Source organism: Macaca mulatta, chromosome 17, assembly GCF_049350105.2.
Source record: "Macaca mulatta isolate MMU2019108-1 chromosome 17, T2T-MMU8v2.0, whole genome shotgun sequence".
Classification (NCBI taxonomy): Eukaryota; Metazoa; Chordata; class Mammalia; order Primates; family Cercopithecidae; genus Macaca; species Macaca mulatta.
Window position 1 is genome coordinate 11,955,478 of NC_133422.1, and position 25,662 is coordinate 11,981,139.

General features: G+C 37.3%; 1 protein-coding gene across 4 annotated transcripts in view; it reads left to right on the top strand.

Annotated features, from left to right (window-relative positions):
• FRY (FRY microtubule binding protein) overlaps positions 1 to 25,662 on the top strand; it is a 267,764-nt gene that overhangs the window by 147,017 nt on the left and 95,085 nt on the right. For all 4 annotated transcript variants that reach the window (XM_028837192.2, XM_028837194.2, XM_077974167.1 and 1 more), the window contains exons 21-30: positions 1,462 to 1,721; positions 2,120 to 2,309; positions 2,960 to 3,084; positions 6,256 to 6,313; positions 7,851 to 7,942; positions 8,223 to 8,395; positions 9,499 to 9,659; positions 10,770 to 10,880; positions 17,223 to 17,377; positions 25,295 to 25,394. In XM_028837192.2, the coding sequence (XP_028693025.1) occupies positions 1,462 to 1,721; positions 2,120 to 2,309; positions 2,960 to 3,084; positions 6,256 to 6,313; positions 7,851 to 7,942; positions 8,223 to 8,395; positions 9,499 to 9,659; positions 10,770 to 10,880; positions 17,223 to 17,377; positions 25,295 to 25,394 (1,425 nt within the window). The remainder of the gene's footprint in view (positions 1 to 1,461; positions 1,722 to 2,119; positions 2,310 to 2,959; positions 3,085 to 6,255; positions 6,314 to 7,850; positions 7,943 to 8,222; positions 8,396 to 9,498; positions 9,660 to 10,769; positions 10,881 to 17,222; positions 17,378 to 25,294; positions 25,395 to 25,662) is intronic.

Genomic DNA, 25,662 nt, shown 5'->3' on the forward strand with positions numbered 1-25,662 from the left:
TGTACCAAAATCAAAATCTTAAGCTGGGTAACTAGCTCAGCAATACTGAACTTAGGAAGATGTACAGAAACGGGGAGAGAGTAATGGGAGAAGCGATGCCTGCTTTGTGCCAGGTGTTTTTACAGCTGTTATCTCATGTAATTCACTGAAAGATTTGGTGAGATCAGCATTATAATTCCCAAGTCATACATTCAATAAACAGAGATTCTAGGATGTTCAGTAATTTTCCCAGGTCACAGGCTTTGGGCAGAGCCTATGTTGCCATCTCATCTCTCAGGTTCTGCAGCTCCATCTCTGCCCCTTACAGCCTATTGACCATTGAGGCCACTATTAAAACACTCTTACCCATGGGAACTCATAAACCCAATGGATAAACTTATCATTTTACATGCCTAACAAACATAAAGGCAGTGTCCTCTCTTGGCACAATAGCTGGATTATTTGAAAATTGATTTCCCCTGAACTTTGGTATCTAGACTTAAAAGAGAACAAAATGGAATATAAGAAGTTATTAATATAGATATTTACCTTTCAAGAGATTTCAAGGGATTTTTATTTTTACTTGCTATCATAGGGCGAGAATATGTAGGTATCTTGGCCGGATGTGGTGGTTCACGCCTATAATGCCAGCACTTTGGTAGGCCAAAGCAGGCAGATCACTTGAGGTCAGGAATTCGAGACCAGCCTGGCCAACATGGTGAAATCCTGTGTCTCCTAAACAATAATAAAAAAATTAGCCAGGCATGGTGGCGTGTGCCTGTAATCCCAGCTACTCGGGAGGCTGAGGTACAAGAATCACTTGAACCTGGGAGGCGGAAGTGGCAGTGAGCCAGGATCACACCACTGCACTCCAATCTGTGTGACAGAGCAAGACTCTGTCTTCATACATACATCATACATAAAATAAGAATATGTAGGTATCTTATCTCAAAAACTTTCAGTAGAATGCCCTTCATAAAAGAGATTGTGCTTAGCCCTCTCTCTAAATCAAAGGGAAGATATTTTAGTGTAAGGAAAGATAGAGAAGATCATAGCTTTAAGAATGTATTAATTACAATGATAAAAACGTATTTGTGAATCTCAGAGATGAATAACTTTTCAGAATTTTAAAATAGTGAATCCATGGTTCAGTTTAAATTTACTGTCATATGTTCATTCAACAAATAATTAGTGAACAGCTTCTGTGTACTGATACACAGTGCTCTGTGACGATAAACCTGTCAAAATATGATCCAAGTTCTTAAATTTTGCACTTAAGCTGCTTATCATTTAGCATAGGAAGACTGATGACCACACACCAAGGTCAAATGTGGTAGGTGCAGGATTGGTATTTCAGATTCAAAGCCAGTCCAGTGCACTCAGGAAAAGCACTGTGCAAGAATGAGTATCCAGGCTGAGCCCTGTGGAGGAGGGATAACTTCAGTTCGGGTTTAACTCACAACCTACCTCTTATACCTACAGGCAACGTTACCACTCACCCACAATGTGGATCTGCAGTGGCTGGTGGAATGGAACGCAGTCCTGGTCAATAGCCATTATGATGTGAAAAGCCCTTCCCATGTCTGGATATTCGCACAGTCTGTCAAAGACCCATGGGTCCTCTGCCTCTTCAGCTTCCTCCGGCAGGAGAACTTACCCAAGCACTGCCCCACAGCCCTCAGCTATGCCTGGCCTTATGCCTTCACTCGACTCCAGTCGGTGATGCCTCTGGTGGACCCAAAGTAAGGCATCCTTGTGTTTTCCTCTGCCCTGTTGTTTTTCCATTTGCCCTCTTAAGTTTTCATTTTGTACAAGAGATTGGGATGTTATCATCCCAATTTCTGAACTTCCTACTAGAGAATTCTTAACATTGAGTAAAAACATTAAAAAATTTTTGTCTAAAGCTAGTGGGTTTTTTCCTCAATAATCAGTATGATTGTCTAAGTCTATAATTTCAGACTTTTAATGGTAAAAGATACTTGAAAGTTCTTCTGTTTGACTTCTCATCCAATGCAGATACTCTTCTCTCAATCGACAGTTGTTCAACTCTATTTGAGTACTTCCTATGATCTTTATTTAATAAGTGATATTTAAAATCCAGAACTTAGTTTCACTCTTGTTTTTGATTCCATATTTCTAGTAGCCCAATTAATGCCAAGAAAACCAGCACTGCCGGCAGCGGAGACAACTATGTCACTTTGTGGAGAAACTACCTAATTCTTTGTTTTGGAGTTGCAAAACCCAGTATTATGAGCCCAGGACACTTAAGAGCTTCCACTCCAGAAATAATGGCGACCACACCTGATGGTACAGTGAGCTACGATAACAAGGTGACATGACATGCTTCAGAAGAATTATTCTGTAAGGTTTTTTTTTAGCTTGTTTGTCTAGAGTTCACAGTGCACATTGCACTGTGCCTGCCATCTGGAGTATTATGGGATCAGATTTTCATCCTACACATTTCTAAATTCCATTGAGTGTTTATATGAATAATTTATTACTCCTCCCTGACAAATGGGGAACCAAAGATAAAGAAAAGTTGAGAAACTTGCTTAAGACCATAGAGTGACTTGTATTTATTCGTGCCCTGAGGTTTGGTTTGTGTCCTGCAACACCACACTACATTTCTGTCCCTCCTCACTAAATATTCACCTTTAAATCATGCCTTGATTAAATAAATTATCTTGTTAAAGATAGCTTTGTAGACTTAAATGGTTTTAAAAAGAAGAAAACCATTATAAAAATTTTTTTTAGAATTTGTGTTCCAGGTGAGACCTGCATTCATTTTGCTGTATTAAATTTGTGGGGTTGTGTGTGTGTGTGTGTGTGTGTGTAGGTGTGTGTGTGTTTCCTGAAATGATGGCAGTGCCTTGGGATGTGGTTCAGTACTTTGAAACTGTTACAATGGAATCATCCTTTGATTAAAGGAACCATCCATTACCATGTTACCTCTTTTTCACTTGTATTCAACTTGTTTCAGGCCATAGGCACCCCATCGGTGGGAGTTCTGTTAAAGCAGTTGGTGCCTTTGATGAGACTAGAGAGCATTGAGATCACAGAGTCCTTAGTTTTAGGATTTGGAAGAACAAATTCCCTTGTTTTCAGGTACAGTAGTCTTAATGAGTTGTTCTAAATTCATACATGCTGCTGCTATTGTCGTTCCTTTATTAACTCAAATTTAAGTCTGTGTGTTGGCGGGTACCTGGAGAGTTTATAGGCTTTGTGTGACTCCCACTACATCGTCTTGGTTGATGTGCATGTAACAAGCATTCCTTGCAACTGCCTCACCTGTCACTTTTAGTCGTTGCAACTTTGATTTTACCTCTCAAATTGTATTTCACTGGCAAGCTTTGTTTTAGACAACTATAAATGAAGATAATTCAGTATCAATCCCAGTTAGCCAGACTGTTCAGAGGCTATCACGTCAAAATAACAACAGTCTGCTCATCAGACATTTACCCAACGGACTCTCAAAGGTTAAGCATTGATAAAACCCTTTCTAATGTGTTCAGTTCCGTTGGTTGATCTTTCTTTCTTTTTCTTTCTTTCTTTCTTTCTTTCTTTTTTCTTTGTTTGTTTGTTTGTTTGTTTGTTTGAGAGAGTCTCGCTCTGTTGCCAGGCTGGAGTGCAGTGGTGCAATCTCAGCTCACTGCAACCTCTGCCTTCTAGATTCAAGCGATTCTCCTGCCTCAGTCTTCTGAGTAGCTGGGACTACAGACCTGCACCCCCACGTCCAGCTAATGTTCGTATTTATAGGAGAGACGGGGTTTCACCATGTTGGTCAGGCTGTTCTCAAACTTCTGACCTCAAGTGATCTACCCGCCTCAGCCTCCCAAAGTGCTGGGATTACAGGTGTAAGCCACCATGCCCAACTTGGTTGATCTTTCTGTAGGGCACTTTCTTTGCCTTAATATAGCCATATACCTGCTTTCCGGATTCCTTATTTATTCACATTTGCAATCAAATAAACATTCCATCTGAAGCACTCTCAAAGCCTTTGAAAGAGACATTGTAAAATGTTAGTTTGGGTTGCCTCTGATGACTTTAGCTAAGCAACAAAACCCTATATGGACAAATAAAATCTCAAACAAAATTTTCCATGTAGATAGAAATGAGAAACCTCCAAGCGTTTGTGAGAAACCCTACTTGAAAAATAAAGATTAGTAAGAGGCTATTGAAAAAGATCTAAGTTATTTATGGTTAGAGTCAGATTTTTTTTTATTTTATTTTATTTTTTTGAAACAGAGTCTCACTCTGTTGCCCAAGCTAGAGTGCAGTGGTGTGATCTCGGCTCACTGCAACCTCTGCCTCCCAGGTTCAAGCAATTCTCCTGCCTCAGCCTCCTGAGTAGCTGGGATTACAGGTGCGCACCACCAATCCCAGCTAATATTTTGTATTTTTAGTAGAGATGGGGTTTCACTATATTGGCCAGGATGGTCTCAAACTCCTGACCTTGTGATCCGCCCACCTCAGCCTTCCAAAGTGCTGGGATTACAGGCGTGAGCCACCGCGCCCAGCCCAGATTTCATTCTTAAAAGAAGTAATTGTGGGTTCTGACTGTGTAGGTACCAGTTAACCAGAGTTTTACTAGTTATTGGTTAATTAGTTAAGACAAAATATCATATAGAAATACAAGGAGATGGCTGGGCGCAGTGGCTCATGCCTGTAATCCCAGCACTTTGGGAGGGTAAAGTGGGTGGATCACCTGAGGTCAGGAGTTCAAGATCAGCCTGGGCAACATGGTGAAACCCCATCTCTACTCAAAGTACAAAAACTAGCCAGGCATGGTGGTGTGCGCCTGTAGTCCCAGCTACTCAGGAGGCTGAGGCAGGAGAATAGCTTGAACCTGGGAGGCAGAGGTTGCAGTGCACTCCAGCCTAGGTGAGACTCTGTCACCAAAAAAAAAAAGAAAAGAAAAGAAATACAAGGAGATAACAATAACAATCCCTGAAATTACCCAACATTCTTTCCCGAATAATCTAAGATTGTTTTGCATATATGGACCTCTAAATATTCCTAGAGACAGGTAAGATTATGTAACCAACTAGCCTCGTGAGTCTAGAAAACTTAATGTCTCTGGGCTTCTGTTTTCTCCACTGTAAAATTGGCATAGTAAATAAACATAAATAAGTGTATCTGTCTAGTTTTTTAAATGTTAGTATAATTATAGAATCCATCTCATAAATTTATTGAGAGGACATATTAAATGTAAATATTCACAATGTAAATATTTGTTAAATGGCCACTGTAAAGTGAAGGAGACTATCGATGTTATTCCCATTTCTTCGATGAAGAAATGCTAATGTCTGCATTGGAGAAATCAGGACTCGAACCCAGGCTTTCTGTCTCTCAGTATGGAATGGCATAGAGTTTACTCCCATCTTTGGATTTTCCTGGCTGGTGATGTTTAATAGAACAAAATGTCCTACCAGAAAGTACAAGGTTTTCAAACCTGGGCATACTGTAGACAAAATACCTACATACTAGTCTGACAACAAGCTACATCTTATCTTTTTGTCTGTTTTTTTGACCTAGCGATTCAGAAGTTATTTCTTGAAGAAGAGAACTAATTAGATTAGAAAGTATAATGTTGAGAACTGGAGATAATCAGGACAAAGACATATATTGTGATCAAGATTTATATTTTTACTATATAAAAGAAAAGGTTTTGATGAGAATCTCACAATTTTAGTACTTGCCATACAGAATTTTTTATTTATTATATAGTGGAAATAAAGGAATTTAGCTCTGAAATCCAAAAAAGGCTTTGTTTTAAAGTCAACTAGAGGTCAGTCTCCTGAGCACAGATCCCAAATGCAGCGCTGGGTTAATCGCACCCATCTCTTTTCCACTAATTAGACTGAAAATTTCTTGTGTGCAGGGGCTCAATTTTATTTATCTACAGCTCCATAGCTTGTAGTAAAGTACTTGAATTTAGAAAATACTTGGAAAATATTGTTTGTTTAATTGTTCACATAGGGTTTGTTTGTTTTTGCCATAGAGATCTCTGGAACATTAAATCAAAATCAAGTCAATAAATAGTTACTGAGCCAAAATTATATGCATAGCACTGGAATTAAGACGACTAATACAAAGTATGGACAATACCTGTTTCCAGCCTAGCACACGATTGGGAAATGGAGAGGTCAGGGAGATTGTAGTGTTAGAAGCAAAGTGCAAACAGCAAGTGATTTGGGATCGAATGGATATAGAGTATTTAGTGACAAGTTTGGTGTCAAAAACAGTGAATTTCAAAATTGACATTTTTGTCCGTAGAGAACTGGTAGAAGAACTTCATCCATTAATGAAAGAAGCTCTGGAAAGAAGACCAGAGGTAAGAATTTGAATTTAAATAATTAAGGCTTGGTTTTTTGGACAATCATCTGAATTTAAATCAAACCCAGTGGTTTCCTCTAAAGAATACAAACACCTAACAGCTGTTAACAATGACTCTTGATATTTTAACTTTTGTTGTTTTTATTATTTTTCAGTTTTCATTAAGTAATTAGTATAAAATGGTTCTATAGATTTTATGTCCTAAACATATAAATGCAAAACAACTTAAAATACTCATGTATGTCAACTATTACATTCTTTTGCAGGAGATTTGAATTAAAATTGAATTTTGGGTTTTTGTGTGTTTGCTTGTTTTTTTTACAAGTAGTTGAATGGCCAAGAATGTAATTTGTCTCATCTGGCATATGAGGCATTTTCCCCAGCATCACCTTCCCTGAAGTCAATTCTGAAAAGTTTTTGCACCCGGATAAAAATAATAAAAAGACTAGAAAAGGGCCGGGCATGGTGGCTCACGCCTGTAATCCCAGCACTTTGGGAGGCCGAGGCGGGCGGATCACCAGGTCAAGAGATCAAGACTATCCTGGCCAACATGGTGAAACCCCATCTCAACTAAAAATACAAAAATTAGCTGGGCTTGGTGGCACGCACCTGTAGTCCCAGCTACTCAGGAGGCTGAGGCAGGAGAATCGCTTGAACCTGGGAGGTGGAGGTTGCAGTGAGCCGAGATCACGCCACTGTACTCCAGCCTGGGTGACAGAGCAAGACTCTGTCTCAAAAAAAAGAAAGAGAAAAGAAACTTTCTCATATAGTAGCAATGATACAAGAAATAGCAGAAATTAGGTCAGGTGCAGTAGCTCATGCCTGTAATCCCAGCACTTTGGGAGGCCAGTGTGGAAGGATGACTTGAGGTTAAGAGTTTGAGACCAGGCTGCAAGACCTAGGTCTACAAAAATGTTTAAAATTAGCCGAGTGTGGTAATGCGTGTCTGTAGTCCCAGCTACTCGAGTAGCCGGGTGTGGTAGTGCACGCCTATAGTCCTAGCTACTCGAGAGGCTGCGGCAGAAGGATCACTTGAGCCCAGGAGTTCAAGGTTACAGTGAGCCAAGATCACACCACTGCACTCCAGCCTGGGTGACACGGTGAGATCCTATCTCAAAAATAAATACATAAATAAAATGTAAAAATAAAGAAATAACGGAAATTCAGCAGTGTGAATAAGAACAGTGTTACTTCCATGACCGGAACTGGGATTACTTCATGTCCCCTGCCCCTTTCATTGGTTTCAGATGCTTCCGCCTTTCAGCAGACACTGAGAGCAGCTGGGAAATGAGGCCTTGTTGTTTCTCAACATTTCCACCTAACATTTACTGACCCACTTATGATGTGCTTCTCTTACAGCCTGTAGATAGCAAGCATTTCCTCTGAGGATTAGGAAGAAAGCAAAATAGATGCTGACTGTTATGCTTAGAAAATTGAAAATGACTAGATTATGCCTCTTCTTAATACCATTTTCTAAAGCAAAGTTAATATTGTTTTGCCCACGTCTGTAAGTGATACTACCTTTTTCTACACAGAACAAGAAACGCCGAGAACGGCGAGACTTGTTAAGGCTACAGCTACTTCGAATTTTCGAACTTCTGGCTGATGCTGGTGTAATAAGTGACAGGTAGGGTCAGAATTCTACCGAGTTGCTCTCTTCTCACCACACTGATCTTTTTGTCTTTCTTTCTGTCTCTCTCTTTTCTTTTGTTTTTAAATATAATACCCTTAACTTAGAAAAATCCAAAAAGCTCGCTTTTTCTTTTTTCATATTTTCTTTACACTGCATATAGGTTAGGAACAACTTTAGTGTATGAGTTGTGACAGTGAATCTTAGTTTTCATGAAGCCTGTATTAGTGTGACATAAAGACTGATCATCTAAAAATTTAATTTTCCTTTATTCCAGCACAAATGGAGCCTTAGAGCGGGATACTTTAGCCCTGGGAGCTTTGTTCTTAGAATACGTGGACTTGACCCGCATGCTCCTAGAAGCTGAAAATGACAAAGAAGTTGAAATTCTTAAAGATATCCGGGCGCATTTTAGTGCAATGGTCGCCAACTTGATTCAGTGTGTTCCAGGTACAGTGATCCATTACAAGAAATTACCATTCATGCTTGGAAGCCCATTTGTGTTCTTTATTACCATGCTTTCCTCTTTAACCCTACTGGCCTTTATGCAGGTCTGGGATGGGATTATTTACTTTGAGATACTAGGACATATATATGAGAACAGATTGTCATTACTCAGCACAGAGTTGGAAAGGGAATGATAAGTATTAAATCTGGCTTTGTGTGTGTCATTTCTATTCTTTGTTTGGTTTCCATCTGAAAATGAACTGATGTGATTTCCATAGGAAGGAAGTAATTCAGAGGGAACATTCACACAGGCTTCATTTTTTTTCACATTGTCTCTATACTAATTTGTGAACAGGTAATTTCAGCAATATTTCTTCTCTCTGACTCTATCCTACCAACACATTAAATGTATATAAAGCTTAATATGTTTTACATTTGATTAAATATTACATTATGGAGAAAATTTTCTTTCACAGAGCAAATGGGTATGAAACATATTCATTCTAATAGAACATAGAAAATAAAATAGCTGGTTAGTTTGCTATAAAAAATTATTATAATTAAAAGTTTTTGGTATTATTACAAAAAGTCCCTTGTCAACTAATGTTTCTGCTTTTCACCATTTTGATGTTAGTAGCCTCCTTACCAATCCTTCTCAGCTTCAGTGACCCTAAATTAAGATTTGAGTTTGCTTCTTCAGTTAAAGTGAAGTGCCTATGTGAGTTTGAAATAGACAGTCTATGCTGTTTCCGAGTTCTCTTAAAGATGGGCAGCAGTCAAAAAATATTTAATATGTAAGCAGCAGCTGAGTGGAAAGTGTTGCAGTTTTCCCAGGTATTGATTAGAAAAAAATCCCTGCAGGTCCTATTTTTGATCTTTCTTTCCCACTCTGAGTCAAGGTGCTGCTGACTGCAGCGTGAGGACGGGAAGAGCGAACACTTAGAAAAGAAAACATGGCTTGACTTTTTAAGTGCATGCTTCATTGCCTAAAGAAAATCGTAGTTAAAAAATCAAGTGGTTCCTTTCCTCAAAATGTAAGAAATATACATAACGGCCATATAGAGTATTTCCAGTCTTGTAACCTCTGAGTGTGTTTTTCTCCGTAGTTCACCACCGAAGATTTCTCTTCCCCCAGCAAAGCCTGAGGCACCATCTTTTCATCTTATTCAGCCAGTGGGCAGGACCCTTCAGCATTATGTTCACTCCTCTGGATCGTTACAGTGACAGAAATCATCAGATTACAAGATACCAGTATTGTGCATTAAAAGTAGGTGACATTGTACTCACGAATGACTTTTGTCAGATGGATGGTCTCTCTCATGAAACTAATAACCATGCCTTAAAAATAAACTTAAATAATACGATATAATAGAATAAAATCTAAGCGCACGTACAAAAAAATCACATGGACACACACATGCATAGCTTTTCTAAGCTCCCATTTTCTTCTCATATTTCTCCTGTATGGGAACCATATATTTTTGCTCATTTACTCATTATATAGCTGCCTTGTCAATTAACTATCAACCTAAAAAGAAAAAAATTGACATCACCCCAAGTTCAAAATCTACCCAGAGCAGCATTCCCTTTTTAATGTCCTTTTGTCCTAGAAGACTGCCAGAAATAAATTTTCCCCCAACTAGGACTATTCAAAGCCTTCAGAAGCATGACTCCTTTACAGTCCAATTTCCTTCAGAAAACTAACTGTATATCAGCTCTGTCATACAGAACATAAGTTACTGACTCTCAGGTTTCCTTCACCTCAGTGGAGCTAATTTAAACTATGGCCCTGATAGTCAGTTGGACCTGCCAATTACAAAGTTGTTCAAGATACCCTCTTCTACTTTCCCTTGATTTATCCCTCCACCCACCCCTTTAGAGGTACTAAATTTATATTTTTCATTTTATTTACCTTTGATTAAGGATTATGATTATTTACTTTCATATTTTTCATATATTTTATACTGTCTCAGTTCAATACATTAGTCCAATATTTGTCCTAAAAGCAAAATTTGAAAAGCTATATTTATCTTATAAGCAGAATTCACTTGAAACATTGAAGGAAAGCTTATTTTAAATATTGCAAAATGGTTTTTTGGTTTTGAATACTTACTGTGGTCATAAAGAGTTGTTATAATGATAAAATTAAAAGCCCACAAAGGTAAACTTATGGGTTTTTAATTCTTATGAAAGCCAAATTTGGAATCCGATATTTTTTAGTAAATCTACTAAAGAATGCTTTAAAAATCTTGGGGAAATAAGTGTCTTTAGAGGGTCCTTATCATTTGTAAGTCTGACAGTTATGTTTTATAAAGTCAGTTGGATACCATCAGATCATTCCAAGTTTCACTTCCATGTCTTGTGTTTTTATCACCAGGCAATGTCAGCAGTACTGTGCTGTGGCCCTGTCTTCGACAATGTGGGCCTTTCCCCGGATGGCTACCTATATAAATGGCTTGACAACATTCTGGCTTGTCAAGATTTACGAGTAAGTATAGGCAAAAATACATTGGTTTTAAATGTCTTCTGTGTTCCGCCTCAGTTGAGTTACTGAGATGTATAAGCGTTGTTCACAATACAGCCTCTTCACACATCAGCCATACAAATATAGATTTATGTGTTGTTCACTTTACACTATGATACATCAAGATAAAAAAGACAGTAACATTTATCAAAATTGCCTATAAGCTGGGTCATAAAGCAAATCTCAACAAAGGTCACATTAGTGAAATGATAGACTATGTTCTCTAATCAGAGTAGCATTAAGTTGGTATTCAATTCGATAACAAAAAGATAATTTTAAAAAATACTTCCTGGTAACCAATGAGTTGAAGAATAAATTACTATGGAAACTGGAAAATATTTTTAACTGAAGAATAATGAAAGTACTATATACTAAACTTGTGGGCTGTAAGTAAAGCCTTTCTTAGAATGAAATGCATGGCCTTAAACGCATATACAAGGGGACTTCAAAAAGTTTTGTGGAAGAATAGAATTAAAAGATAAAAATTTTAAAAATATATACTTTATTTATTAACGTTATCTCCATCAAGGTCAAGACATTTTTCGAAGTCTTTGCTTAATCCATGCCTAAAGAATCCATCCCAGAACTAAGTCCTAGAAACTTAACCACATCAGCGCCACCTTCTCTACATTATTAACTGAAGAAAATTGGGTGGCTTTTAAAGATTTTTTTAAGATTAGGAAACCAAAAGAAGTCAGAAGGAGCCAAGTCAGGACTGTAAGATGGATGCCTAATGGTTTCCCATCAAATCTCTTGCAAAATTGCCCTCATTTGATGAGAAGAATGAGCAGGAGCATTGTTATGGTGAAAAAGGACTTTCTGGTATAGTTCTCCGAGATATTTTTCTGCTAAAGCTTTGGCTAACTTTCTCAAAACACTTTTATAATAGCAGATGTCATTGTTCTTTAGCCTTCCGGAAAGTCAACAAGTGACTTTCCTTGAGCACCCCAAAAATCTGTTGCCATGACTTTTGCTCTTGACTAGTCCACTTTTGCTTTGACTGGACCACTTCCATCTCTTGGTAGCCGTTGTTTTTATTGCGCTGTTTTTAGGATAGCACTGGTAAAGCCATGTTCCATCTCCTGTTACAATTCTTTGAAGATCTATAGAATCTTAATCCCATTTGTTGAAAATTGTCATTGAAAGCTCTGCTTGTCTACTGCTGATGAGTTTTAGTGCCCATCACATGGAACATTTGCTAAAGTTTAATTTTTCAGTCAGGATTGTATAAGATGGACAGTTGAGATGTCTGTGGTGTTGGTTATTGTGTCTGCTGTTAATCATCAGTCCTCTTTAATTAGGGCACAAACTAAATGAATTTTTTCCTCACAAATTGGTATGGATGGTCTACCACTGGGGGCTTCATCTTCATCACCATCTTGAAACAGGTTATCTATTTGTAAACTGCTAATTTCTTTGGGAGAATTGCCCCTATACATTTTTTGTAAAGCAGCAATGATTTCCCTATTCTTCCACCCAAGCTTCACTATAAATTTGATGTTTGTACTTGCTTCAATTTCAGCAGAATTCATGTTACTCTGATAGGGGCTGTTTTCAAACTGATGTCTTCTCCTTCTTAGTGCCTCAAACTAAATTCTGTTCAAACATGTTATGACAAGTTAGCACAAGTTTATTTTGGTGCAAAAAGAAAATTTAATCCATGCATAATTTTTTCATAATATACGTTTTCCATGAACTTTTTGAAGACCCTCATATTAAAGAGAGAAAAGGCTGATTATCCATGACCTAAGCATCCATCACAAGAAGTTAGAAAAAGAATAGAATATCAAACTCAAAAACAGTACTATGAAGGAAATAATAGAAATAAGAGTAGAAATTAATGAAAGAGAAACAAATTAATGGTAGTGATCATTAAACCAAAAGTTGAATTTGTTACAATACTAAAAAAATTCACAAATCCATGGCAAGTTCAATCAAGAAAGAGGGAGTGACTTTCTTTAAAGTGTTAAAAAAAAGAAAACTATAAAACCAGATGGCTTTACTAATGAATTCTACTGAGCATTTAAAGAACAAATTGCATGGATTCAATGCAAATTTTTAAAGAGAAAACAGATGAAAAGGAAATACGTCCCAGTACATTTTGTGAAACCAGAATAACCTTGATAATAAAACAAGAAAAGGTTGTAGCAAGAAAGAAAATTAAAAGGCAGTCTCATTCATGAGATTGTCTCTAATACATAGATACAAAACTTTAAATAAAATATTAGAAAATTGAATTTAGTGATATAGAAAAAAATGATTTACCATGGTCAAATTGGGTTTATTCAAGCACTGTAAGGTTGGTTAATATTCAAATGTCTGTCAGTTCATTCATATATTAACTATATTCACAGAATCTCAAAAACATGATCTCAGATGCAAGAAAAGCATTTGATAAACTTCTTCATTTATTCAAGAGAAAAACTCCTGGCAAAACTACAAATAGAAAAGAACATCCTTAGTTTGACAAAAGGCACCTTGAAACAAAACACCATGTAAACACCATATTTAATATAAAATATGCAAACATCATATTTAATAGTGAATTTGAAAGTATTCTCTCTGAGATTAAAATGGCCAAGGAAGCTTACTGTCACCACCTCTATCAACATCATACTGGAGATCCTAGCCAATGCAGTAGGAAAGAAGAGATTATAAAGAATAATAAAACATAAGTAAAACTCATTGTTCACAGGTGACACAATTGTGTGTGAAGGAAATTCCAACAAGTCTTTAGACAAAGTGTTGGAATTAGTCAGTGAATTTAGCATGGTTGCCATATGAAAGGTCAAAATTAAAAATCAATTATATTTCAGTACAGCAACAATAAGGAGCTGGAAAAATAAAATTTTAATTATGCCACTTATAATGGCATTTTAAAATTAGGAATTAACATTAAATACTTAGGAATAAACCTAACAAAAATGTGCAAAGCCTCATACATAGAAATATGTAAGGCATTAATGAGAAAAATTAAACATCTAATAAATGGAAAAATATACCATGCTATTGAACTGGAAGATTCACTATTGTAAAGAAGTCATTCTCCTCCAGAATGGAGGACAATGCAATATGGAGACAATGCAATTCTAGTCAAAATCTGAGCAGGATATTTGTGACAACTGGAAGTTCCTTTAAAAAAAAAATCTATCTATCTATCTATCTATCTATCTATCTATCTATCTATCTATCTATGCAAAGGACCAGAAATAGCTAAGATGATTTTGAACAATATAATCAAAGTGAGAGGATTCACTTTAGCAGAAATCAATACTTATTATAAATGTATCGTCATTAAAACACCAAACTATTGGCCAAGAATAAGTATATATATACCAATGGAGTAGAATAGGAAGGCCAGAAAATTACGATGTATTATGTATATGCACACATGGTTTATTTCAAAGATGGCACTGCAGAGCAATGAGAAAAATGGTTTTTTCCAATAAGTAATTTGGGGTCAGTTGGATAGCCTTACTAAATGAAAGAAAGAAAAAGAAATTTGACCCTTTCCTCACACTTTACAAAAGTTCATTGCAGGTGGATTGCATATCTAAATGTAACAGCTAAAATAATAGTCTCTAGAAAATAATCCAGAATATCTTCATCCCTGGGGTTACAGTAAGATTTCTTGAGCAGAATGCAAAAATTACTAACCCTAAGGAAGAACTAATAACTTTTATTCACCAAAAGACACCATTAAGAGCATGAACAGGCTAGCCATAAAGTGAGAGATGTCTGTAATGCACAATCAGCAGAGGCTTCTTATCTAGAATATATAAAGGACTCCTACAAATAAATAAGATAAATACAGACTCAATAGAAAAATGAGCAAGAAACTTAAACAGTTCACAGAAGAGGTTACCTAACTGACCAGTGAACATAAGAAAAGATTCTCAAACTCATTAATAATCATGTGTCTTAGTCCATTCAGGCAGCTATAACAAAATATCATAGACTAGTGGCTTATCAACAACAGAAATTTATTTCTCACAGTTTTGGACGCCAAGAGGTCCAAGGTTAAGGTGCTGGCAAATTTATGTCTGGTGAGGGCCTCCTTCCTGGTTCATAGGCAGCAGTCTCTTTGCTGTGTCCTCACTTAACATAAGGGACAAGGGAACTCTCTGGGGTCTTTTTTATAAGGGCACTAATTTCATTCACAGGGGCTCCCCACCTCATGACCTAATCACCTCCTAAAGGCCCCACCTCCAAATACCACCACCTTGGGGGTTAAAATTTAAATGTGAATTGAGGGTTGGGAAGTTACAAACATTCAGTCTATAGCATGAGGGAAATGCAAATTAAAGCCACAGGAGACAAAATTATATACCTATAATTCCATTTATATAGACCTGAAAAACTGCCCATACTAACCAGTAGTGCTAGAAGTCAGGATAGTGGTTTCTCCTGGGGAGGAAAGACAGGCTGGTGTTTAAGAGAGTGCCCAGGGGAGGGTTCAGTGGTGCTGGTAATATTCTGGTTTTTGACCTGGTGGTGATCATAGGAGGGTGTTAAAATAACTCATCATATACATAGGAATTATATATGATTTCTGTGTATTTTATACCTCAATATAACTTTCTAAAGCACAGTAAAAGCTTGATTCTTCTCTCAAGTCTAACTTTTTAATGAAATGTTATTTTAAGTCATTTGCAATAATATCATCAGCTTTTATCTGCTGCGAATTACTTAAAGCCAGTTGGGGGGAACTAGGTGGAAGATGTTTGACCATCCAGTTAGAATATCACTCCCACCTAGGCCCAAACCCTGTAAGTAAAAAAAATGAAGAAGCCAGAATCTTGCCTTTTCAACCTGGTTCCAACTGGCAAGAAGAGTGAACAACTTTAGGAGGAGGCACCAGAATATTAGTTGGGTTTTTTTGGTTTTTTTTTTTTTTTTGAGACAGAACCTCACTCCTTTGCCCAGGCTGGAGTGCAGTGGCACCATCTCAGCTCACTGCAACCTCCGCCTCCCAAGTTCAAGCAATTCTTGTGCCTCAGCCTCCCCAGTAGCTGGAATTACAGGCGTACACCACCACGTCCAGCTGATTTTGTATTTTTAATAGAGACAGGGTTCCACCACATTGGCCAGGCTGGTCTCAAACTCCTGACCTCAAGTGATGCGCCTGTCTTGGCCTCTCAAAGTGCTGGAATTACAGGTATGAGCCACCACTTCTGGCCAGAATGTTACTTTCTGAGGAGAAAGTAACATGTAGCCTCTAGGCACCAGCCTTCTCCTGGACAAATGTGCATATTCACTGACCATCTAGTATTTGAGAGTAGCTTCAGGAATCATCGATTCAGCATCCTATTAATGCTATCTAGTATGATTTTTTAATTAAAAAAACTTTAAGAAGAGTCTATTGAGACTGTATTTCTTTTTGAAAGATAGGCTGCTAAGCTTCACACAATATATTTAGTAACCAATCCTCATGGTCATATTTCCTCTGATTTTTTTCCTTAAGAGACTTTGTAGTAGGAATAGACATTGATACACAAGCATACTTCACATCTGCCACTATAATTATCACTATTCCTACCGGCATCAAAATCTTTAGGTGAGTGGCCACCCTGCATGCACAGTGGTAACATCAAATGATCAAATGATCCCCCCACAATACTCTGAGCTAATACATAGAGGATATCCTTTTGTATATTGGATTTTTTAAACCAAATACATGTATTTTTCAGACATATTTTAAATGCACAAAAAAATTGCCAATAAAGTCTTCGTCCCCCCCACCCCCCGCCTTTTTTTTTTTTTTTTTTTTTGGAGACCTAGTCTCACTCTGTCACCCAGGCTGGAGTGCAATGGCACGATCTCAGCTCACTGCAACTTCCGCCCCCCAGGTTCAAGTGATTCTTCTTCCTCAGCCTCCTCAGTAGCTGGGACTACAGGTACATACCACCACGCCCGGCAAATTTTTTCTATTTTTAGTAGAGATGGGGTTACACCATGTTGGCCAGGCTGGTCTCGAACTCGGTAATCTACCCACCTCGGCTTCCCAAAGTGCTGGGATTACGGGCATGAGCCACTGCGCCCGGCTACCCCTTTTCAGAGATAAAAATTGAGAATAGGTGGACACTATGTAACAGACTTACATGATCAAATTTGATGTATCCATTTCAGTTTTCAGTTGCGACATTATACTCTCTTGAAGAATATATGACATATAAATTAACCAAGATGAAAGCTCAGTCTTCCTTTCATTTTACCTAGTTTATATTGACTAAGCTTTATCTGTGTCTTTCTCTAGAACATTCTTTCGTCAAATACAAATAATATTGATTTGCTCCATGTATTCAGGTTCATCAACTTGGCTGCGAAGTTGTTGTCTTGCTACTGGAACTTAATCCTGACCAAATAAATCTTTTTAATTGGGCAATTGACCGATGCTACACAGGTTCCTACCAACTTGCATCTGGCTGCTTCAAAGCCATAGCAACTGTATGTGGAAGCAGGTATGAATTTTTATAAGCAGTGATGAGTGTCAAGTATGTTTAGGGTTACCTTTTGTGATATGAATGATGGAGAGCTGACTGTTTTGCAACTCTATGAGCAAAGTAAATTATATGAGAATATAAAATTTTCTGTATGTCCCCAGCAGGTAAACTACTCCCTGTAAGGTTGCAGTTTCATTGGTTTTTCTCATTTTATCTGGAAATGATTTGTTGTTACAGTACCTTTCTAATTGCGTGGAAGTTCAGTCAGGTATTACAGCAGGATTTGAAAATGACAAAGAAGATACGTTATAGGAATTAAAGGAATGTCTAGAAATGTTTGTAACGAGGGTGAACTATAGCCCATCAGCCATCTTTACAAAAAACCAAACCCAGGAAGTGGCCTAAAATTTTTAAATTCACTTTGTCAAAAACTTCAGAAAGGAAAAAAAGAAAAGAAAGTGTGGCACCAAAGATTATATAGATTACACTTTTAAAACCATTGCCTTTGTTAAATAAATTAGTTATTCAGTGTAGCCATTCAGCATAATTTATGTGCTGAAATAAGTTCATAGCTACAATGAAAGGGTTAATAAAGGTTCTCCAAGTTGCATAAGCTATTCCCAATAAAGAGCTTATGTATCAGAAAAATTGAGAGAAACCAACTCGTTTATTTTTGAAAATATTCATATAGACTGTCAACTTTCCTTTTTAATTAAATGTTGCATTTTAAATAGCTATCTTGAGCTACCAGATCAAGAGAATAAAAGTGAATTAGTTTTAAATTCCAATTGGTTATAGGTCTAAGTTAATAAGAACAGTATTTTGGAAGACGTCTACTTTCAATAAACCTAAAATGAACGTGCTATTTAGGGAGACAAGTTTCTCCTTAAAATTTTTATCTTTCTTTTATAAAGATAGTAGATAATATTTCATATCTAAAGCTTTCAGTAGTAGAGCTTTTATTATAGATTTTAATGTCCATAAAAGTTAGAGCAAATGAATATAACCTAAACTGCCTGATTTTCCATCAAGTTTTATTTCCTGTTATAAGCATTACTAAAAAATATACTTTAGGACATTACCAAAAGAACATTGTTACAAAAATCTCTTTCTCCAGAGTGCTTTTTTTTAATTTTCAGATATTTCAACATTCTAAAAATAAAGTTTCATTCACATGACCCATTGATTTTTAACAATATATTTAGAATCTATGACTTGGACTTCTTTCTTTGACAAAAATAAGTTTCACCTCTTCACTGCCCTTTTCCCAGTGAACTTGGCTTGAACTATCCTAATCAAATTTATTGCATTGCATGGCCATCTCACAAAATATTACACTGAATTTCTCTGAGTAAGTCTAGGTATTTTTCCTTAGGGAGCACAAATAAATGCTTAATAAATTTAGCAACATAGTCTCAATTTCAATAATATCTCTAGTCACAAAAATATTAGGTCATCTATGTTCCAAGTATTTTTTAAGGTATCATTATACACTATCTTGGTTTCTTAGACAAATACTGCATATCTACTTGCATTCACAACACTCATCTATTCTGAAGGAAGGGCAGAGGGCAGAAGAATACAATGGCTTGAACCCAACTGTCCAGATAGTGACCAGTGTTTCTGCCATTTCTCAACACAGGGCATGTTCAGAATTTAAAATTTCAGCTGTTGCCTAAATTTGCTCTTTCCGCATAAATTCTCAGCCTGTGTAGTCTAGACAGGCCTCCAGAGAGGCTTGAGCAGTCATTGTGCTTGTGTTTGCAGTACTTTTTTCCAAAACCAATTGTGGTATTTTCAGCTCTTGCTTCATTCGTCTTCTGTAAGTTTGCATCTAAAAAGCAACTGAAGACCTTATGAAATATGTTTCTGAAAAGTCATATGCAAACTGAATTTTATTTTAAGTTTCTCAAACAAGTTATCTACACAGTAACTCCTACAAGTCATTTTCTAAAGCAAAGAATTCTTGTAAGATAAATAATGATCTCCTCCTTTTCAAATAGGAATTATCATCTCCGGGATTTATTTGTAGAGAATTATGACAGTTTATAAGCACATTTATTTATTAAGAAACCACTCATAATTGACTTTAAATTACCTGAAAGATTAAAATTTTTTAAATGTTCTTGTTGATTTAAATTTTCTATTTTAGCTTTAGAAAAGAGGATTTGCCATTTTTGTGTAATTAATACGTCAATGTTCATTAGCTGTGGCAATGGGGAAAAATGGTTCTCTACATCCTTCTTTTTGGTTGTTTTTCCAGCAGTAATGGACTGTGTGTGAGTGTGAGTGTGTGTGTGTGTATGTGTGTGCATGTGCATGTGCTGTGAACTTACTGTTCTCTAGTCAAAACTCTATAGCTATGCTATGCTATGACTCTGGTGATATTAGGAGATAGAAAGTCAGAACAGAACTTGAATAGGACCAAAGGAAATTAGGAAAAAGAAAGTGATGGTAGAACTGGCAGTATTAATTTTGCAAAATTTTTCATAAAATATGTTAACATATGTGATTAAAAGCTATTAGATACAACTCACTACTAAAAGTTTAGTACAAAAAATTGCTTACTCGTTAGCCAGCTTTAGTTCAAATAACTATATGGCTTCTGTTTGTGTCCGTATTGATTTTTCCCTGACTTCAAATGAGATTAGAATAAGATAGATAAGGAAATTGAGAAAGAAACTAAATGACTTTCCAAGGTTATAAATCGAGGTAAATTGTGTATTAAGAGTGTAGGCCATTTCCAATCACTAGCTTAACGCACTAGAATTCTCTTTACGTTTTAATTAAATACTGAAGAATTTCATTATTTTTACTTTTACCTTCCAACACACTCTTAAAACCTGTTTAATAGATGTTTTAGAATTGTTTGTAAGAACAAAGTGCAAAGTGTTGATTTTTAAATAATTTTGTTGGATTTATTTTTGGTGGTGGTTTGTGTTGGCATTGTTTGTATGTTTGTTTTTCTTTAAGTTAACTTTCTATAAATCTTCCTAATTTAAGTCAGGCTTAGCAAACTTGAATTCTTAGAAGTAAATGCCCATTTCTTCAGGGAATAATATCCATCTATCAACAAGGAAGACAAGCAAAGCTTATGATTCATAAATCCCAATCACACTCCCTAACTGATGATAAATAACCTTATTTGGTTGTGTCAGCCATCTGGAGTATTTCGGGAGAGCAGAGTTGGGAATCTGGGCTCCAGAAACATGCTATCTTGGGTTCAAATCCTCACTCGACCTCTAATCAAGCTGTGTGTTCTTGAATAAATTACTGCAGATGCCTACCCGCTAGTGAAATACGGTTGATGACAGGGTTCGAGTAATGATTAAGCAAAAACAACCTCTTGGCCTAAGGCCTAACAAATGGTAAATACGCCATAAACGCTGTTATTCAATAGTTGTTGGAGAACAGCTGTGAAGTAATCACCTCAATTAACTAGTAAAATCTTTCTCTTCAGAATACCTCAGAGCCATCCTGAGCTTTGTAACGTAGTACTAGGTAAGCCAGAGCTAGCCGACATTTCCCAAATTCTTCAGTATCTCCTCTCTTCTAGATAGTTTGATTTCTTGTTTACTTTTTGAGTCATATCTACCTCCCATATTTATTTTATCATTTGATTTTTATTTGGTGTGATCACAGCTGTCTTTTTTACCCTTGCTCTGCCTATGCTGAATAATTAAATGCTGAAAGGTATAAGATTCCATTTCTCAGCCTGTTTTCAACATCTAAGTACAGATACTTTCTTTGTACTCTTTTGCTTACTTGAAATCTCCTTCATTGTTTCCTCCTCTGGGTTTTTTTCATTTTCTGGATCTGTTATTCCTTTCAATGTTGTTGCTCATGAATCTCGTAGCTCATTCTTCAACAACAAAATAAATTCTCTAATTACAAGGTCAAGTGCATGACCCTGCCTAGTAAGAGGGAGGCTTTGTCTGCCCTTTTCCTGCCTTTAAATCTCCAGCGATTCGGCAATATATTTGGTTCATATATATATACATATATATATAAATATTTGTATATATATAAATGTATTAGTATTAAGTTCCAGTGTCAGAAGACAGAGACATAGGTAAAGCATCTCTGCTACTATAAGGCTCAGAAGGGAGTTTCCTTTCTACTTTTATAGGCAGAAAGGTCTGTTCCGAGATACAGCAGTTTGTAACAATTCCAAACTACACTGGCTGTGAAATGCACTATTTTGGACTGTCTAGGAGACTGTGAGCATTGTGGAGAAGAGCTTGAATTCTTTGAAATCAGACTTATTTAGGAGTCTGGACTCCACCACTTCCACACGACCTGAAGCAAGTACTTTTCTCTAGGCCTTGCATGCTTGTTGTGAAGATTAAATAATAAATCTAAGTAAAGGCCTTGGCACAGTACCTGGCACAAAGTAAGCACATGATAACATCAATGTCGCCCATCATTCAACATCGTTCTGACACTCATTATCATCACCACCATCATCTGGGGGTAGTTCCCCAATTTTTCATCAGACCCACCAAACAGACTGTGTTTATTTAAAAATACAAGTTACAGAAAAGTAATCATTTTGGAATAAAAATTAATAAACCTATTTTGGAGGGCAATATATCAGTATCTGCCAAAATTTTAAATGTGCCCTTTGACCGTGCATGACCTCTCTATGAATTTTTTCTAAAGAAAGGCCAGCACATTTGGTGTTTGTGGCACTATAATGAAAAAGTGAAAACAGTCTAAGTGTCTATCAATGCAAGTCAAAAGTTGGATCTCCCAGAAAACAGACTGAGATGGATATTTGAATGCGGGACATTTATTAGGGTGGGCCCTTGGGGTCAACATCTATGGGGAAATGAAGGAATTAGGACTGGAAGAGAAAAAGAAACCTCAGTCATTCCCACTGGGGCTGCTGCTGGGGAACAGATACAACCTTGACCTAGGCAAACCTCTGGCTGAAGGCAGTTCCCAGAGAAGGCTTCAGATGGAGGATTCAGCTGCCATCAGTTTAGCTGGAGGATTGAGTGCCTCCATCCTGAAAGAAGGATCTAGGTGGCACACCACAGTACCCATTACAAGAGTAGTTGTTTAGCGTATGTTCCTAAAATGGAATATGTGGCAGCTATTAGGAAGACTGAAGTGAGCCTTATAGTTCAGTGAAAAAGCAGATCATCAAACAGTACAGACAAGTGGTGTAATCACATTTATGTTTAAAACCCTGTGCATTGAAAGAGAGGTATTTTGATGCAAATGTTCATATATAGACTTGGAAGGCAGCTGAAATATCAAAATGTTGACAGTAATTGCGTCTTGGATAAGAATAACAATTGGGCCAGGCGAGGTGGTTCACTCCTGTAATCCCAGCACTTTGGGAGGCTGAGGCGGACGGATCACGAGGTCAGGAGATCGAGACCATCCTGGCTAACACAGTGAAACCCCGTCTCTACTGAAAATACAAAAAATTAGCTGGGTGTGGTGGCGGGCGCCTGTAGTCCCAGCTACTTGGGAGGCTGAGGCAGAGAACTGCTTGAACCCAGGAGGCAGAGCTTGCAGTGAGCCAAGATCGCGCCACTGCATTCTAGCCTGGGAGACAGAGCGAGACTCTGTCACAAAAAAAAAAAAAAAAAAAAAAAGAATAACAATTGGGAGAATGAAAGGACATGAGATACTTCTACGTTTTATTCTATTCACCTACCTGCAAGCAACACCAACTTGTAGCCCTGTAAGTGAACCATCTTCAGGGCGGACCCTCTAGCCCTATGTGTTACTTGAATCTTTTAGAAGAAAAATATGTCATAAAAATTAATATTCGAGTAATGTTAAAAGTAGAAAAACTTTTGCATGTGTTTAGCCAATTCTTACTATAATTTCTCACTGAACTTAATGTAGAATGGGATGTATTCGTAGTAGGACAGCCTTTCCGGAAGGGTGATTGTCTCATTCTGTTTTCTGTTGCCTATAACAGAATACCTACATAATTTATAGAGAAAGCAATTTGTTTCTTACAGTTATAGAGACTAAGTGCACGGTCAAGGGGCCTCATCTGATGAGGGCCTTCTTGCTGATGGGGACTCTGCAGAATCCTGAGATGGCTCAGGGCTTCACATGGCAGCAGAGTTGAGCATGCTAGCTTCTCTTCCTCCTCTTACAAAGCTGCTGGCCCCACTCCCATGATATGTGTCAATCCATTAATCCATGAATAGATTAACCCATTCATGAGGGCAGCCTCATGACCCAGTCACCACTTAAAGGTCTCACTTCTCAATACTGCCACATTGGGGATTAAATTTCAGCATGAGTTTTGGTGGGGCAAACATTCAAACCAAAGCAGTGATTGTTCTAAAACAGAACTTCTTAGACGACGTAATTATTTGGAATCAAAAAAAGAATCCCAAGGAAAAACAACTAACATGTTTTTTCACCTTCAAGCTGTCTTTTTCTTCCTGAAGTTTGTTTGAAAATAAGTAGTAGTCACCCACCTTCTACATATAAACCATTCAATAGTTCAACTCAGCCAGGTGCAGTGGTTCACACCTGTAATCCCAACACTTTGGGAGGTCAAGTCAGGAGGATCCACCTGAGCCCAGGAGGTGAAGACAGCAGTGAGCCATGATCGTGCCACTGCACTCCAGCCTGGGTGACAGTGAGACCTTGTCTCAAATAAGAAAAGAAAAGAAAAAGTTCAACTCACCAGGAGTTTTCTATTTATGACTTCTTTTCCACTATAAGCTAAGAAAATACATATGGTGAAAAGATAACATCTTTAAATAGGATTACATAGCAAGAAAGAAATGAATTTAATCTCTCTATTCTATATGGTTATACTGCCAATTGCCACATAATCTATTTTCTGTGTTCCTCTCCCCCCCATCCCACACATGCTATCAATTACCAAATCCTGCTGATTTTATCTCCTTAGTGTTCCTCAGATCTCTCCCTTCCTTCTGTCTCTACTGTTTCTGCCCTAATTCAAGCCCTCATCAGTTCCCATTTGGATTCTTGTAACAGGTTCCACTCTTGGCCCCATGCAATCCATTCTCCACACAGCAACCAGAATGATTGTTTAAAAAGTGAATGCCATTGCCTCCCTCCCCGTGGCAAATCCTGCAGTGCTTCTCTGAAACTTTAGGGTGAAGTCCATAGGCTCGTCATCTTCTGAACCCACCTACTGGCCTAGCCTCACTCTTTCTGGGCCTCTACTTATTTTATTCAGTCTACTACGCAAAGATTCTTCCATTTTACAATAGGTATCTTGCTGTTTCATTCTTGTAAGCTTTCAAAATGCTGTCCTCTCTATCTGGAACACTCCTGTACTACCCCTTCCATGACCCTGACTAATATCACCTGGTGCTTCAAGACCCATTTTACTTGTTTCCTCTTCAGAAAAGACTTCCCTACCCCCCATCTAACGTAGGTGTCCCTCATCAGGATTCTTGTAGCATGCTGTGGATGTTCCCACCATAACACTCACCAGAACTAGACTGTACAGGTTGTCTCCATGACTACACTGTAAGCCCTCCTGAAGGATGGAGACCAGCCTTGCTATCTTTGTGTCATTGGTACTTTGCACGTTGTTCCTGATCGTTGTTTGGTACTTAATAAATTTAGAGGAATCAAATGAAAATATTAATTTGGTGAGCTATTGAGAAATTTAGTACACGTATCCTTTTCTGTCTTTTTCACTTGTCGGTTTGCATTAAAGAACATTTGCATCAGGTAAGACTTTTGTGTTCTTTTATCCTGGTGTCCAGTATTTAATTTTAAACCAAAATAAAGTCATTTCCCTTGATCTACAGACAAATAGAAAAAGAAGGAAGCAAAAAATGGCCAAATGGGGGTGGGAATGTCATTAATAAGTGACTAAGGTCAGCATGCCAGCTAGAATTTTAAGAGGTAACAACCTAGCCACACTGTCTTATAAACCATGCTTTGTTTTGTTTTGTTGTGTTGTGTTTTTAGGAACTATCCCTTCGACATAGTGACATTGTTAAACCTTGTTCTATTCAAGGCCTCTGACACCAACAGAGAGATTTATGAAATCTCCATGCAACTCATGCAGGCACGTATCATTTACTGGCGTAGAAAACATCCATCCTTGAGTGCAGAAAATAGAAATGGTAGTTGATTACCTAATTGCTGTTTATTGATAGGCCTTTGTTTATTTCTGCATATCATTTGTGGCTATGAAGAGTGAGAAAGCAATTATATAATCTCTTGTAAACATACTAATTAAACTGATGTTTCACCTTTAATACAGTTTTTAAATGGGCATTAATTAATTTTGTTACCTCTAACCTTTGTTAAATACAAATGCTCCTGAAGTATCC